General features: G+C 44.3%; 1 protein-coding gene across 6 annotated transcripts in view; it reads right to left on the bottom strand.

The window, feature by feature from the left end:
• Nucleotides 1-1,170: 1,170 nt before the first annotated feature.
• LOC126547256 (histone-lysine N-methyltransferase SMYD3-like) overlaps nt 1,171-15,873 on the bottom strand; it is a 59,688-nt gene continuing 44,985 nt past the window's right edge. For all 6 annotated transcript variants that reach the window (XM_050195215.3, XM_055062853.2, XM_050195211.3 and 3 more), the window contains one exon: nt 1,171-1,431. In XM_050195215.3, the coding sequence (XP_050051172.2) occupies nt 1,303-1,431 (129 nt within the window). In that variant the 3' untranslated portion in view covers nt 1,171-1,302. The remainder of the gene's footprint in view (nt 1,432-15,873) is intronic.

Here is a 15,873-nt window from a genome sequence, read left to right as displayed (position 1 = left end):
ATACTCTACAATGGATCACATCTGTGTCATTAGTCAGGTTATCGAGAAATCTGCAGAGTACAATAAGCCTCTGTTTATGGCTTTCATAGATTACGAAGAGGCATTCGATTCAGTAGAGATACCAGCAGTCATAGAGGCATTACGTAATCAAGGAGTACAGAACGCTTACGTAAATACCTTGAAAAATATCTACAGAGATTACACAGCTACCTTAATTCTACACAAGAAAAGCAGGAAGATACCTATAAAGAAAGGGGTCAGAGAGGGAGACACAATCTCTACAATGTTATTCACTGCATGCTTGGAGGAAGTATTCAAGCTACTAAACTGGGAAGGCTTAGGAGTAAGGATTGACGGCGAATATCTCAGCAACCTTCGGTTTGCCGATGACATTGTTCTATTCAGAAATACTTCAGATGAGTTACAACAAATGACTGAGGACCTTAACAGAGAGAGTGTAAGAGTGGGGTTGAAGATTAATATGCAGATGACAACGATAATGATGAATAGCCGTGCAAGGGAACAAAAGTGCAGAATCGCGAGTCAGCGTCTAGAGTCTGTAAAGGGGTACGTTTACCTAGGTCAACTAATCACAGGGAACCCTGATCATGAGAAGGAAATTCATAGAATAAAAATGGGTTGGAGCACATACGGCGGACATTGTCAGCTCCTGACTGGAAGCTTACCATTATCATTGAAAAGGAAGGTGTACAATCAGTGCATTTTACCGGTGCTGAGATATTGGGCAGAGACTTAGAGATTGGCAAAGAAGCTCGAGAACAAGTTAAGAACCACGCAATGAGGGATGGAACGAAGAATGCTAGGCATAACGTTAAGAGACAGAAAGAGAGCGGTTTGGATCAGAGAGCAAACAGGTGTAGCCGATATTCTAGTTGACATTAAGAGAAAAAAATAGAGCTGGGCAGGTCATGTAATGCACAGGTTAGATAACCGTTGCACCATTAGGGTTACAGAATGGGTACCAAGAGAAGGGAAGTGCAGTCGAGGATGGCAGAAGACTAGGTGGAGCGATGAAATCAAGAAATTCGTGGACGCTAGTTGGAATCGGTTGGCACAGGACAGGGGTAATTCGAGATTACTGGGAGAGGCCTTTGCCCTGCAGTGGACATAAAATAGACTGATGATGGTGATGAATAAAGTCTGCATTACTTGAACAAAGAAATCTGTTTAATCTGTTGCACAATTTAAACATGCATAAAAAATATTGGCCCTTTCCTGACATTAAAATATGCAGATAAGAAGCTATACCACACTTCAATGTGAGTGTGTTTACCACTGTTGTTATTTCACTGTGATGGCCTCTCCGTTTCCTGGATTTTCAACTTCAAGCTTGCAGTGGAGGTATGCTTCCTCCAGATGTTTGTAGAGTGAGTGAGAATGTCCATGACTGACAGCCAGCACAGCTTCAGCCTGCAAATTACATGCACAGATTTAGGACATGAATTATGATTTGCAACATCAAATCTTAACCTTTTTGCAGGCAACAGCCTCTATATAGTACTGGCCTCGAAGCAGTTTTGCAGGTGTTGGCACAGCCGTAATGAGATAACTGATAAAATTTGGCTTTGTCACAATAAAAGGCATCGTCAAGGAAGCAATGCTAATACCTTTCATGTTGCAGGCAGTTGCCTATAATAGAAAGTTATCTAGAAAGTTATAATAGAAAGTAAGAGAGAATATTGATAGGCAATGGTATGCATTATTATAAACAAACAAACAAAGATATAAATAAATAAATAACTACAAATCAGAGCTCGAATTGAACATAGGCCCTCTTGATTCCAAGACTTGTGCTCAACTGATTGTGAAACAGGACATTTGGTACCTGATTGCACTGACAGGACTTTTGCTGTGTGACTTGCCATACAGTGTACATACCTTCCATTGAGCAACGCTGATGAATGACTGCACTGTTCAGCTGTGGCAAAGGGATTAGAGCACTGCACAGGCTCAGGTTTACATGAAAGTCTGTGCCTCACTCAGGCCAGGTAAGCAAGTTTTGATGATATTACAGCTGAGGCCTGAGCCCAGCCAAGGGCTCAGGCCTCAGCTGTAATATGTCTGGGTATGGTATCTGTAACTTCACAAAACTGTTGACATTAAAATTGCCACTCTTACAAAATTTTGGGTCAGTTTTGGGAAAGCCAAGGCATGCAGACCATGGCACAGCAGTGGTACACTCTACAGATTAGCGTACATTAGCAATGCCCTTCGGGCTCTGTGAAAATGGTCACAATGGCCACCCACATCCACCTACATCCCATTCTTTCCATCGACACAACACTGCACAAGTCTGGTCAGTGCGATTCCCTGGACAGTGGATACCTAGAGGTGAGCTTCGCATTCAGATGAGGAATGATCAGATTCAACATTTGAATCCAGGTGTAGCGATGAGGTTGACAACTGGACAGATGGAGATGCACACTAGCCGTCTGGGGAGTAGTGGTGAAGGATGAATTTCAAGAGTGTGTGAGAGTTTCCTCTTCCATTCGAGGTTCACAAAAAAAGAACTCATTGACGTTGTGAGGACGCTCGACTCTCACACCTCCCCTGATGTTGTCCTCCCCACATGGCTCTCGTATACCCTGTAATCCGGCTTCGCCATGTGATTGCAGCCTAGTGCGAGAAATGGGGCGAGTGTTGCGCTGCTAACGCCACCTAATGGCGGGGTTACTCGGACGCGAAAGGGAGTAGGCTACTTCCTTTCGCGAAAAGTACAGGCTACTCCGAGTAGCCTGTAACTTTTTGGCTTGGAGTCGGTGAGCAGCGCGGGCGTCTCGCGCGTGTGCCGGCATACTTAGCGGGACCGTCTGGGAAAAGGCTAAGGAGCAGAACACCGGAATGGACGAACGGCATTGTTCGAACGCACCACCATTCTCGTGACTGTGCGTGCAAACGATTAGGCATTAGTGTCCGTCATCGGGCGAACACATTCGCTCGCTATCCGGTAGCGGTGAGTCAGACTTCTATTTGTCGCGCACCCGTCGGCATGCTCTATGTGTAGTACTTCGGCTAGCAGGCATTAGTGTATGAACGGTGCAATAAAAGCTCTTTTCATTGTTTGCACTACTGTGTTGTCGTTCCTTTGTCCCAATGGCACGCGTGAGACCCCAAATGTGACCCTTGACAACGACGCGGGCGGTCGAAAGGTATAGTTTTTCGCTCGACTCTGCGCCGGCCGCGCCTTCGCGTTTCAGTAGTTTTGTTATCGCATAGTGCTGCGCTGGTTTTGTTGGCTCACGAAACTCCCACAAACTGGAACTAGCAGTGATGTTGCGGGATGCCCGAACGGTCCACGCCACTTGACCAAATGCAGCTGTAGCAGCGAACCCAACGTTATGTCCTGGCTCAGTTTCTCCACGGCCGCGCATTTACGTTTTGCGAAAAAAAAAACAAAAAAAAAAAACAACGTAGCGCCATCTGTCGAGCGCCGTTTTACTCATACGGCAGTAGAGGGCGGTGATGGTGTATGCAACGCTACCATTCCCCCACTCGAAGTTAGGCGGTTTAAATTACACTAAAGGTATACGGTCCAATCAGATGCAATTTTCTCTTAAACGAAGTCTTGGCATGAAACAAGCACTGCAAGGTTTCTGTAATGGTATTTTAACAGGCCACGTTGACTTAATATTTGCCTTTAGTGTCCCTTTTACACACTACAATACATGTTGAAACAAAAGTAGAGAGAGCCCAAATTCATTAATATCATGAAACACATATACAGTGGAACTCCAATTATGACTTTCTTGGGACCACGCGAAAACATTGTACAATCCTGAGGGTCGTATAATCCAGCAACAAAAATTAGGTGTCCAATGATACACGGTTTCATGTGAAAGAATTGCGAGGAGCTTCAATTCCCAAAAAGTAAATGAGAAAATACTGCATTGCAGGTGCCAACCACGCTTTGGTGGAGAGATTTACCATACCGTGTCGGTACAGGAGGGAAGGGGACAACTGTCGTCTACCCCTCCCCCCCCCCCCATTCCTTGCCGCTTATCCCCACAGCTTGGTCACTCTTTCCCTCGGTGCCTTCCCTCGCCTTACCGGAATCCCTTCGTGGCAGCCGTGGAGAGCGAACGCGTCCATTTCTTGTTCTTCCTGGTGTGTTGGCATCAATGCCGTCAGCGTTTGACGAAACGCTCGCCTGCATTTGCGGTGTATTTTTCGTGGGCTAGAATCCGCTGTGGATTCTCGTCCCCCGCATCGTCCATGATGGGCTAGCCACCGCTGGGCAGCCAGCGAGACTTGTGACAGACGAGAGCTTGCCCAAGAGCACGTAATCTTTCCCTCGCCTTTTCATGACGAACCAGCGAGCCAACTAACCAGCGACAGTGGGCCCCCCTAAAGATTACTGTCCGCCCCTACTTCCCGTCCCTCTGTTACGCGAGCTCGAGCACGAGGCCCCCTCCTTCCCTCCAAATTTCCTCTCACCCCTCGTCGCAACTCGGCTGCCCGAGAGCACATATTCTTTCCCACGGCACGTTTCCTCGTTTTCCCTCCCCCAAGTCCGACTTACCAGGAAAATGACCGAAAGAGCCAAAGAAAGCTATTACGCTTTAGAAGGAATTCAGGAGGGAGCCTGGAAACCAGTCGGAACTTTCCTTATTTGAAAGAGCACTCTCTACTTCCCGGCTGAGGGGACGGCGCCATGAGGGAAATGGCGCAAGCTGGTGGCACTTATCACGCGCCCGCCACTGGGTTCACAGTTTTGTTAGGGTTGTCCTGCAAGATGGAACGTGCGTAATCTCTTGTCATATAATCAAGGTATTTAATGAAGTCTCTCTATGGGGTGTTCGCCGGGACTGTATTAATCCGTTGAAAAACTTGGGACATCGCAAAATTGGGGGACGTATAACTGAGGTTTCACTGTACTTATATATCGCAGAATAAAAATCAAGGCCATAAAGACAAAGATGAATGAAGCAACAGAAAGTGTTAGTTCCATTTGACAATATGGTTGCACATGAACCCTATGTCACAAATTTATATTTCATGAAGTTAGAAAATTATCAAGTGCAAAAAAATGTCAGTCTGTGAGACATAGGTTGTCGAACCTCGATATAACGAATTATCGCAGATAACCAAGTAAATTTACAATTTGGTAAGCCATGCTTTATTTCATTTGAGCATTCTGATGCTACAATGAAATCACAAATGTGGTGTGCAACTTGGCATCGGTTATAGCGAAACACATCTTTTTTTTTTTTTGCAGGTGCCTCAAAATATATATTCTGGAAAGAAAAAGTTGGAAGACGCTTAAACTTTGCCTTTAGGAGTGGAACGCGATAGCATTAAATCATCCCCGACTGCTTCTCACGCTTCTCGGCAACTACAGCTTATGTAACCATAATGTTTACCGGGAAACGCTGGCGGCGAACGCTATGCATGAAGACAAGCTTTCTGGTAGAAACGCGGCCTCCTGCGTGGACCAATCTTCTGTTATTGCTTCGCACTTTTAATATTGCAGTATGAGATTTAACATAAAAGGTATGCGCTGTCGGCGCTTTGTTTCATGACATTTGTGGGCTGTCAATCTCAAAATTCCGAAGAATAACCTTGTCAACGATGTAAGACAAGGTATGAGCAACATTGGTGATAGACTGGGGTGGAAATATAACCCGCATATACCCCATGTCATATAGCAAGGCGTGGCACATACATATACCTAAATATATACGGGAATTTTCACTCACGGAGACGCTGACACCGGATTTTCCACAACACAGGGCCTGCGTTAAAACGAAAGCTGTGGTAGCCGGACTTCACGCGGAGCGCGAGTGCTTCTGCACTTCCAGAATGTATTATTGTTCCACTGCACTTCCAGATTGTATTATTGTTGACGAATGTATTTCCCACTTTTTAATGCTATCGCATTAAAAATGCCAAATATAGTCGTCGACCGATTTTTCCGGCGCAAGATTTTTCTGACTTGCTTACGGCACCACCACCAATTCCTAGCACCAGAATCAGAATCGTTTCTATTGTGATGATTAGAAAGATTACATGACGTTAATATACAGAAGGAGGTCCCGAAGTCAAAGACAGCAATGGGACCTCCTTTCCAAACTACACATAATACTTATCCAGAATAATAGCCAAAATTTCGGATGCCACACGTTTCGGGCATGAACCGCCCACGCGATGCCTCAAGCAAGGCGACCATGAACAAAATTGCCGTCATCGAGAATGGCACGAAACCGCCACTTTTGCTGCCGACTTCCGACGAAACGGTGTGGCCTAAACCGTACAGCCGGCAGAGTAGCTGGTGACAAGCCATCACGGGGAGCTCGCCATCAATGTTTGCGTGCTGATCCGTGCCGATCATGCGCGTTAACACTGATTGCACGGTTGCGTACTCATGGCAATGCTGAACGCACGCAAGTACCGTGTTTTTGGGTGTATAACCCGCACTAACAATTAGAAAAATTTCGCAGTAAAGTCAGGGTCCGGATTTTATGCAAAATGTTGTCTTGAGATGTGGCTTCAGGGCAGCACGCGCGGCGGTGATGTGAAGCCACACCTCACCGGAAAGTTCTTCACCATCTAAAGTTTCGTTATCTCCTGGAAAACCCCACCTCTGCATGTTGGAGCCCACGACGATCGCCTCATCTGTTAGAAACACTTAGTTTCCAAACCTATAGCCGTGCGCTTTCTTTTCACCGGAAACGTCGTGCACTGCCGGTGATCAGCGGGCAGATCAGTCATCTCCCATTTTGGCGGCGAGTCAAACAAGGCTGAGAAACCACATGGCCAGGAATGATTTCAACGCAACCAACAAAGACGAATGCGAGCGCTTAAGCTAGTTGCAGAACTGCATTGAATGGGGAGCCAGTGAGCAACCTGGGAGCAGCGTGGTTGGTGCGGTCCATTCGTGTTTCAGAGAGTGGCGCAGCGTAGAGCTATGGGTGCAGCCCATTCGTGTTCGGAGAGGTGGATAGGCGACGGGAGAGAGGCGTAGGGAGAAGGCTGGAAAATGAGCGCGCGGCAGCTATTGCAGCGGGTCATCATGCAGCGGCTGGAATTTCTCGTTTTCTTTTTTTCTATTCAAGCATTTCGCATTTCACTACCTTTCGCTCGGACACCCAGCGGCCAGATTTCATCGTTATAACCGATAATGCGACATCGGGGCATTGCAGTAAGAGGGTTATTTCATCATGGAAAACATACAAAAGTTGACAGTGCAGCAGCTTATCATTGCTATAACAGATATATTGTTAAAATAGTTATCGTTATAAGTGGATTCAACTATATTGGAGTGTGCATGTTGAATGTGAAACTATCAGCGGCATCTTGTTTCAGATCCTATTGACGAGTGTGAGCACTTGTAGCACAAATAAAACCGCATTTTGATATAGTATCAGGAAACTGATAGGACAGGACACTACACCCTTCGCCTGATGCAGTTGATGTTGTTGCATTCGTGTGTATATGTCCATGTTTTAGGTTTCATATGCACGCCAAATTTAAATGCAGTAACGTAAATAATCAGTTCATGTGGTCACAATCCCAGACTCCATGAATAGAGCGATTATGGATAATCTGATGGACTTTGATGCACAGGTTCACTTATAATTTTAAAACTAGTGCTTTCGTTTTTACATAAAGTAAGCAGCGTGTTTTGTTGGTATTTCAGACACGATGTGAAAATGAAAACTGTGTCCTGTAAGACACATTCGAGGCAGCTATATTTACAACAGAAGATATCTCTAATTAGAAAATAATACAAGATGAACCATGCTTGCAATACCACACATCCATAATAATACCATACCACAAATCCTATTCTGTTTGCAAGGAAAGGACTGTGCATACAGCGTCTTTCTGTGCCTATACTTATCCAAGGGGCTTTTCTAGCTGGGCAGTGTGGGCCAGGACATTACATTAAGTGCTTGTTAGTGCATTTCTTGAGCCAGTGGCTGTATTTAGCAAAATCTATTTCATTTCCCAATCTTCTGTTGTCTGTCGTGTGGTGTCCCATCCAAGCGCTAACTGCATACAGGGTGGTGGCATCCAAGCCCATAATGAGTGGCATAATGAATGATATAGGATGTGCATTGTTATAAAATGTGCTTCCTGGACTATATACCTTTGTAAAAACTAGCAAGCTTACGTCCCCAATGGCTTAACAAGTATCTATGTTCTGCCGGGTTGGAAATTTCGTCCAATTGGAGACAAGTGCATAACTGTTGTTGCTATTTTGAATGCATGGCTTTGATGTACAGATACAGCAAGCTCATTACAGTAATTAAGTAAATCAAATAAGGAACACTGGAATACTACAAGAATATGAAATGCCTTGCATTTACAGCTGGGTACTGCCACAGTTTTCTGGGGAAAGCAGTTAAAGGGCATGTGGACTGCGCCATCTCAAATTACAGCTGGTCTGGAATATGCATGTGCGCTCTTTCCTTACGGCCTGAGCAGGCGGCGCGAGTACAAAATACTTGTTTATATACAGTCAATGATGATGATTATTATTTGGGATTTTTATGGCGCAGCAGCCGTGCAGGCTACAATGCGCCAAGCACATGTTTTTGGTATTAGCTTATTTGTTAAAATGCAGTAAAATGGTGTAAATGGCTGAGTAAATATATAAAACATGAAATGCGCTACCGCTCTTGTAGGGTTTCTGTGGCTTTTAAAAAGTTAAAAGTATCTTCATGTGGCACGAGTGGTTCATCGCTCATTAAGAGCATGGGATGAAAAGGGATTCTTTTGTCGTAAAAAAATCTTGAAATATCTTTGTCTGCATTTTTCTAATCTGGGACATGTTATTAAAATGTGTAGCACGTTTAAAAATTCACCGCAGTGTTGTGGTTTGTTATTTATTAGGTAATTATGAGTCAGGCTTGTGTGACCAATTCTTAAGCGACATAAGATTACCTCGTAAAATCTTTGCCTGCGGCGACAACTACGCCATTCTCGTAAAATAGGTCTTATGCAATGAAACTTGTGATGTTCTTGCTGATCCCACAGTTTCTGCCAGTGTTCTTCAACAGCTATTTTTACTGTGGCTTTATAATCTTGCCAAGATAGGCCAATGTCATGTAGCTCCATATCTTTGGTACGGGCTGCCATAAAATCTGCTCTTTCATTCCCGGGGATTCCTACATGATTAGGAATCCAGCAGAAAGTGACATTTAAAGCTCTCTTATGACATTTGGTGTACTGATTTTGTATTTTCTTCAGATTATTTCTAGATGGTACCCTAGATGCGAGAGCTTGAAGAGAGCTCAAGGAGTCACTAAATATGACAGATTGATCATTTCCTCTTTTCAGGATGTCTTCAATAGCTAACGAGATGGCATAGAGTTCTGCAGTAAACACAGCAGCCTGATTTGAAAGTCTCCTTTGTTTTTCAAATTGATTTGATCTGACTGCAGCACCTACATTATCATTGCTTTTTGATCCATCTGTAACGTATTTCATGCACAAATTATATTCCGATTCTATTTCTAAATATTCACTTAGTAAGGCCTCTCTTGGTGAAGATTGTTTTCTGTTTTTTGTTAACCTAAAGTCGCATTGCACATGCTTCGTCTCCCAAGGAGCAAAAGAAGGTTCATTTTGCAAGAATTGTTTTCTTAGGTCGTAACATAGGTCCACGTTCAGCTTTTGGTACCTGACAAAAAAGGAAGGAATGATTGCCGGTTTGTTGCTAAAATGTGTTTCAAAGCGCGGCGTTGTAAATAGTAGTCTACAAGGATGTGTTGAACAGGACAGTACTCTCATTATGTACATGTTTCCAAGAAGGAGTCTTCTGTGTTCCAAAGATAACTGGTTGGTTTCTGCATACAAGCTTTGTATGGGAGACACACGAAATGCGCCTGAACACAGACATAGTCCAAGATGATGCACCGAGTCAAGAACCTCTAATGCCGACTTTTGAGCTGAGCCATACACAAAACATCCGTAATCTAATTGTGACCGCACAACTGTATTGTATATGCGAAGCAGACATATTCTATCTGAACCCCATGACCGGTGGGATAGGATCTTTATTAGATTTATGGATTTGAGAGATTTCTGTTTTGCATACGCAATGTGCGCTTTGAAGTTGAGCTTCTTGTCAAAGATTACCCCAAGAAATTTGTGTTCATTCTTTACTGTGATTTGCTGTGCTTTAATATGTAATGTTGGGCCCAGTGTGAGCTTTCGGTATTGACTGAAAGGTACGCATATTGTTTTTTCTGCGCAAAATTTAAAACAATGTTCATTTGCCCATCACACTATAGAGCTTACGCCCAACTGGAGTAGGCGTTCGCAAGTAACCATATTACAAGAGGAGCAACAAAGTTGAATGTCATCGACGTACAGTATAAAGAATACATTAAGGAAGACGGAATAATTGTAGTTATCGAGTTGAGCTTCACTAAAAATAGTGTAACACTTAATACTCCAGCTTGCAGCACTCCAGGCTTCTGTATAAAACAGGTATAGAAAGTTGCTCCAAACGTTACCTGAAAACTTCGGTCCTCCAGATAGCTTTTGATTATACCAAGCATATGCTCTTTTATTCCGCATCTGTGCAAGTCCATTAGAATGCCATGTCTCCACGTCGTATCATACGTTTTTGATAAGCCAAAGAAAACGGAGACGCAATGTTGCCTTTTGACAAAAGATTCACGGATTCTTGTTTCTAACTGGACTAATTGGTCGATTGTACTTCAATTGGCTCTAAATCCACACTGGTACTGATCAAGTAACCCGTTACTTTCCAAAAGGTGCACAAGCCGTTTGTTAACCATTCTTTCAAATGCTTTTCCTAAACAGCTGGTTAAAGCAATGGGGCGATAACTGTTCAGGTCAGAGTGTTCCTTTCCAGGTTTTAGAAGTGGTATAACTATCGCATTCTACCATGCTTTGGAAAATAGCCTTCTGCCCACAACCTGTTGAAGAGGTGAAGGATTGTGTCATATGTGTTCGTGTGCAGAAGTCGTAGCATTTCGAAGTGTATGTTGTCCGGACCTGCTGAATGACTCTTCCCTAAATCGATCGCATCGAAGAGTTCAGTTTTTGTAAAAGGACACTCATATGGCTCAGTACTATTCAGTGATATCTGAAGATTTTTCTTTTCTGCAGTGGACTTTATCTTAAGAAACTTAGGAGTGTAGTGAGCGTCTCTCAAAATTCCAGCAAAGGGCTCGCCAAGTATATCTGCTTGTCCTTTAAGATCTGTTTCCTCGTCAAATATAGGGAGTGTGTATTCTGTATGAACACCGTCAATTTTTCTCACTTTTTCCCAGACTAATTTACTTGCTGTGCAACTGTTTATCGAGCTCACATATTTCACCCATGATGTTTTTCTTGCTATCCGTCTTTCCCTCCTAGCCTCACTGCGCTTTTGTTTAAAAAACAAGAAATTTTCGAAAGTTGGGCACCTGTTTAGTCGAGACCATGCACAGTTTTGTTTCCTACAAGATTTATCGCATGCGTGATTCCACCACGGTTTTGTTCTATGTGGAAGCTTCCCTTGTGAAAGTGGTATGGAATTTTCAGCTGCATATATAATTTGTTTCGTTACCGCATCACTAAGTCGTCAATATCGAGTGCGATCCCCTCATCAATCCCCTTTTCAGAGCTTTCAAAAAAAAAAAGACCAGTCTGCTTTACCCAGCTTCCATCTCTGTCTTCGTACTGGCATTGTTGGAGGCGCATCAATCGGCTTGAGTACTATAGGGTAGTGGTTGCTGCCGCATGGGTTTTGCCTCACATCCCAAGAAAGAAACCTAGCAAGTGACGGCGTGCCACAGGAGAAGTCAATGCTTAAAGTAGATTTAGATTGTGTTTTAGCAATAAAATATGTTGGCTTTCCATCGTTAAAAAGGTACACATTGCAGTTGTCTAAAAATTCTTCTTTCATTTTCCCCCTCGCGTCGGTGTGGCTACTGCCCCAGATGTTATGACCATTAAAATCACCCAATAAAAGGAAAGGTTCTGGAAGTTCTTTCACAAGATTTTATAACTCTTTTCTTGTGATATTCTTACCTGGTGGTAAGTACAGGGAGCATACTGTTATTTTTCCTATCTGAACCTTTACTGCAACAGCTTCTAAGTTGGTGTTAAGCTTCACTTTGCGTACTGGGACTCTTGAGCAACCACTATAGCGACTCCTCCGGATGCGACTGAAGACTGTTCACTATCTTTGCGAAAGATGCTATATCGAAGCAGAGGTTGTTTATGGCAACCTTTCAAATGAGTTTCTTGCAAACACATAACAGAAGCCTCAGCATCCTCGAAAAGATTGTAAATGTCATCAATATTAGTTCATAAACCACGGCAGTTCCACTGCACAATAGTAGGCATATTTGATGATGTGGATTATTAAGTACTTCACGTAGAAATGCCATGTAAAAAGTCACAAAGATGACACATGTAAATGAGCAAAAAGCTTGCGAAAATGATTTTTAGGTAACGTCTCCTTGGGAGGGGGAGTGACAGGAAGTCTACTCCCTTTCTTTTTTCCAGGGGTAATAGCCGACTTTTTGGTTTGCCAACCAGATGTAGGCTCTTTTGTTTGATTCGTGTCCGGCAGACACATTTCAATCATATCATCCCCATGTGGGCGTTCATCGTTGACGGTGCTTGTTGAAGGTGCCGTGTTCTTGGAAAGAAAGCGGTCCTTCAGCACTGACGTTGAGACCTTCGTGGCCTCTACCGCATGCTGACTGCCGTCAGCCCCAGCAGAAGCCTCTGGGCCTCTTGGAAGAGGGGTGCGACAAGCGCCTGTTTTTTCTCTGGGTGAGCGCCGGAGCACTGACACCTTGTTCAGCAGCTCCACCTGGGTTCCAACTGACACCATTGGCGGCGCACGCCCTCTATGCGCAGCCTGTGCGTAAGTACCTCTATCAGCAAACGCGACTTTCTTTTTGGCTTCAATGAATGATATGTTCTCCTGTACTTTCAATGCAATCACTTCTTCTTTTTTTTTTTTAACACTCAGGACAATATCTGGAAAAGGCCGCGTGCTGACCCGCACAGTTTGCACAGCGCAACTTGTTTGTGCACGTTTCATCACCATGGTCTGGTTGACCGCATTTAGGACAAGTTGCTCTTCCACGACATGACTGGGATACGTGCCCATATTTCCGACACTGAAAGCACTGGTGGGGATTGGGCAAATATGGTTTTACTCAAAGGTACAGGTAAGCGGCCTTAACGGCACTTGGAAGCGTTATAGAGTTGAAGGTTACCACAATGTGTTTGGTCGAAATTTCACTGTCATTTTTTCTGAATTTTATTCGTCTTGCAGCTAGAACACCCTGATCTCTCAAGGCTCTTCGATTTCTTTGTGTGTGCAATTTAGGAGTTCTGTATCTGAGATCACACCCTTAGCGTAGTTCAGTGTACGATGTGGTGAGACAGACACACTGTTATCGCCGATCTTGTCAAGTTTCTTTGTCTGCCTGCTATGCTCAGCCGTCATAACTTCAAGCAAGAGGTCTCCAGAATTAATTTTCCTTGCTTTGCAGGTATCACCAATACACTCATTCAGTGCTTTGGTGATGAGGAAGGGGGAGATGTCCTGAATTTTTCGTTCAGTTTCAGACGTGATGACAAAAAACTTTGTGAAGCTATCACTAGGTTTATTAAAGTTTATTACCTCGGTCCAGTGCCTTTCCGGCCTCCGACCAGGTTTTGCTGAAGAGGGGGTTCTATCCATTTAAATACATATACGTTCTGCAGCTAAGTTGGCCACCCACCATGGAGCCCAACGCGGGAGTGTTTAAAAACCACTAGCCATACATAACTGCTATACCAAGGAAGGCCATGCCTACATGGTTAACCCTAGCCGCTCGGAAATTTGGAAATGAAATGAAGTAAATAGGAGACAGGAAAAATAACATAGTGAAAGGTAAAGATAAAGATTGAAGAGGGGGACAGTAAAAGCAGACTGCCGATTTCCCCCGGGTGGGTCAGTCTGGGGGTGCCGTCTATGTGAAGCAGATGCCAAAGAGGTGTGTTGCCTCCGCCGGGGGGGCCTTAAAGGTTTGAACACCCGGCATCGGCTCAACCCCCAGGATCCCCCCTTCCCCAGACACGGCTAAGCCGAGCACGGCTACACGCGGGAGGGTCCAACCCTCATGCGCTTGGGTACGTGGTGTCAGAACACACTATATACAGTCAAGACGGCGAGCTCCGCGATAGGGCGCTATTAGCCAACTCAGCCAGTCCTGAGTGCATGGCACACTTTTTTAAGCATGCTGCATAATGAGGGCCAGCTGTGCCCAGCTTAGCCCACCCCTTGCTCCTGTTACTCTGGCTTTTTCGCCATGCACAAATGCTTCAAAGAGCTTGTCACGTGAAACCAAGAAATCTGTGCAGCTGCCGGATGCAGCATGCTTTGAACCAGGCTTACATTCCGCAGCGAGTTCCCGCAACATACTTTCTGTGCCTGTCTGCTCTAGTGAAATGGTTGCTCGTACATTCAGCCCCTCTCATGGCACTTTCGGACAGCACGCACATGGTGTACAGCTGTGTGCCATTTTGCAAGTTGCGGTCTGGAAAGACTGCCGGCATGTTGTTTCATTGTTGAAGAGGAACTATATGCACCAAGTGGCAGAAGATACATTTCCTAGGAAAATGTCGCCACTGATGACAGGTCTCCCTCTACTGAAGTTTGCAGCAAGCATTTTCTTTTGAGCAACTATGTAAGCGAATGGAAAATAAAAAGCTTGTTTCCGGTGCGGTACCAACTGTACTTGAGGCATATCCATCTTACCTTGCACCCCTGTAAAGAAGCCATATAAAGATCTAGAAGCTTGAGATTCTACTCCTTCAAGCCAGCCAGCAAAACAAAAGGCAGAACCAGAAAGTCACAAGCATGCTGTTTTTGAGTCATGAGATGTGAAAACAAAGCAGACAACCAGCCAATGCAAGCAAACAATGAGTAACGCGTGCCAGTTGGCACCCGTGTTGCCAACTCAAAAATAAAAGCTCGCAACAGGAACCCACAAAACCCACTAAATTCAATATTTGTACCCAAGGCGCCGAGACTTCCTCAGCATTAAAGTTTTCAATAAATAAATCTAAGAAGATATTCTATCTTTACTGACTATAAACTATGAACTCAACTTTAACCAAGCACTTCTTTTTTTTTTCCTTGCTAGAAACTGACTGCAGGCACTTTCATTCACAGAAATATGTCGTCTGCTTCGTCATGGCTTGTTCAGCATGCAGCGGGTGATTGTCCACTTGTAACGCTGGTTCAAGGAGGGCTTCCAGCACTAGTGCCAATGTACACCTCCATCGTGCCGATCTTTTGCACTACATTCGCGGACAGTTCGTAGCTTGAGCAGCATTTACTCAGCCTTCGAAGTCTGGCTCGAACAGTTAAGACGGCATCCGTCATCTCTGATAACATTCTGCTTCTCTGTTGACATTTGATAATGTTCAATTGACTGAACATGCGTTCAACCTCTGCGTTCGACCAGGGCAGCACCAGCATGGATATAAAAGCTCAGCCAGGTCGAAGAAGGAAATTTTGCCGCAAGCAACCCTGTAATTGTTGACTTCGTCCCAGAATGCAGCTGGGCTCCCATGGTTGTTCCAGGTGATGAGAGCAAGCTTTTCCCATTGTAGTTCAATAGCAGTGATTTTTTCTTGTCGCAGATTCAGAAATTCGATTAAGGACACCAATGAGCCTTTAACTACACACAGAGCGTTCCCAAATGATAGCAGTGAAACTTGTCTCAGTACTCGGACGTTGTCAGGTAATCTCTGCTGGAACTGTTTCGGCAGAAGAGAAAGAAATCTGACACGTTGCTCTCTAAAGACGTGTTCAGCTTCTTTCTAAAAACCAGCTTCTCTCAGTTCTTGCAGGTTTTTCTCTCTCGGAGCCAAAATCAG

The sequence above is a fragment of the Dermacentor andersoni genome, chromosome 1 (assembly GCF_023375885.2).
Source record: "Dermacentor andersoni chromosome 1, qqDerAnde1_hic_scaffold, whole genome shotgun sequence".
NCBI classification, from domain to species: domain Eukaryota; kingdom Metazoa; phylum Arthropoda; class Arachnida; order Ixodida; family Ixodidae; genus Dermacentor; species Dermacentor andersoni.
This window is presented reverse-complemented; position numbering and strand designations above follow the sequence as displayed.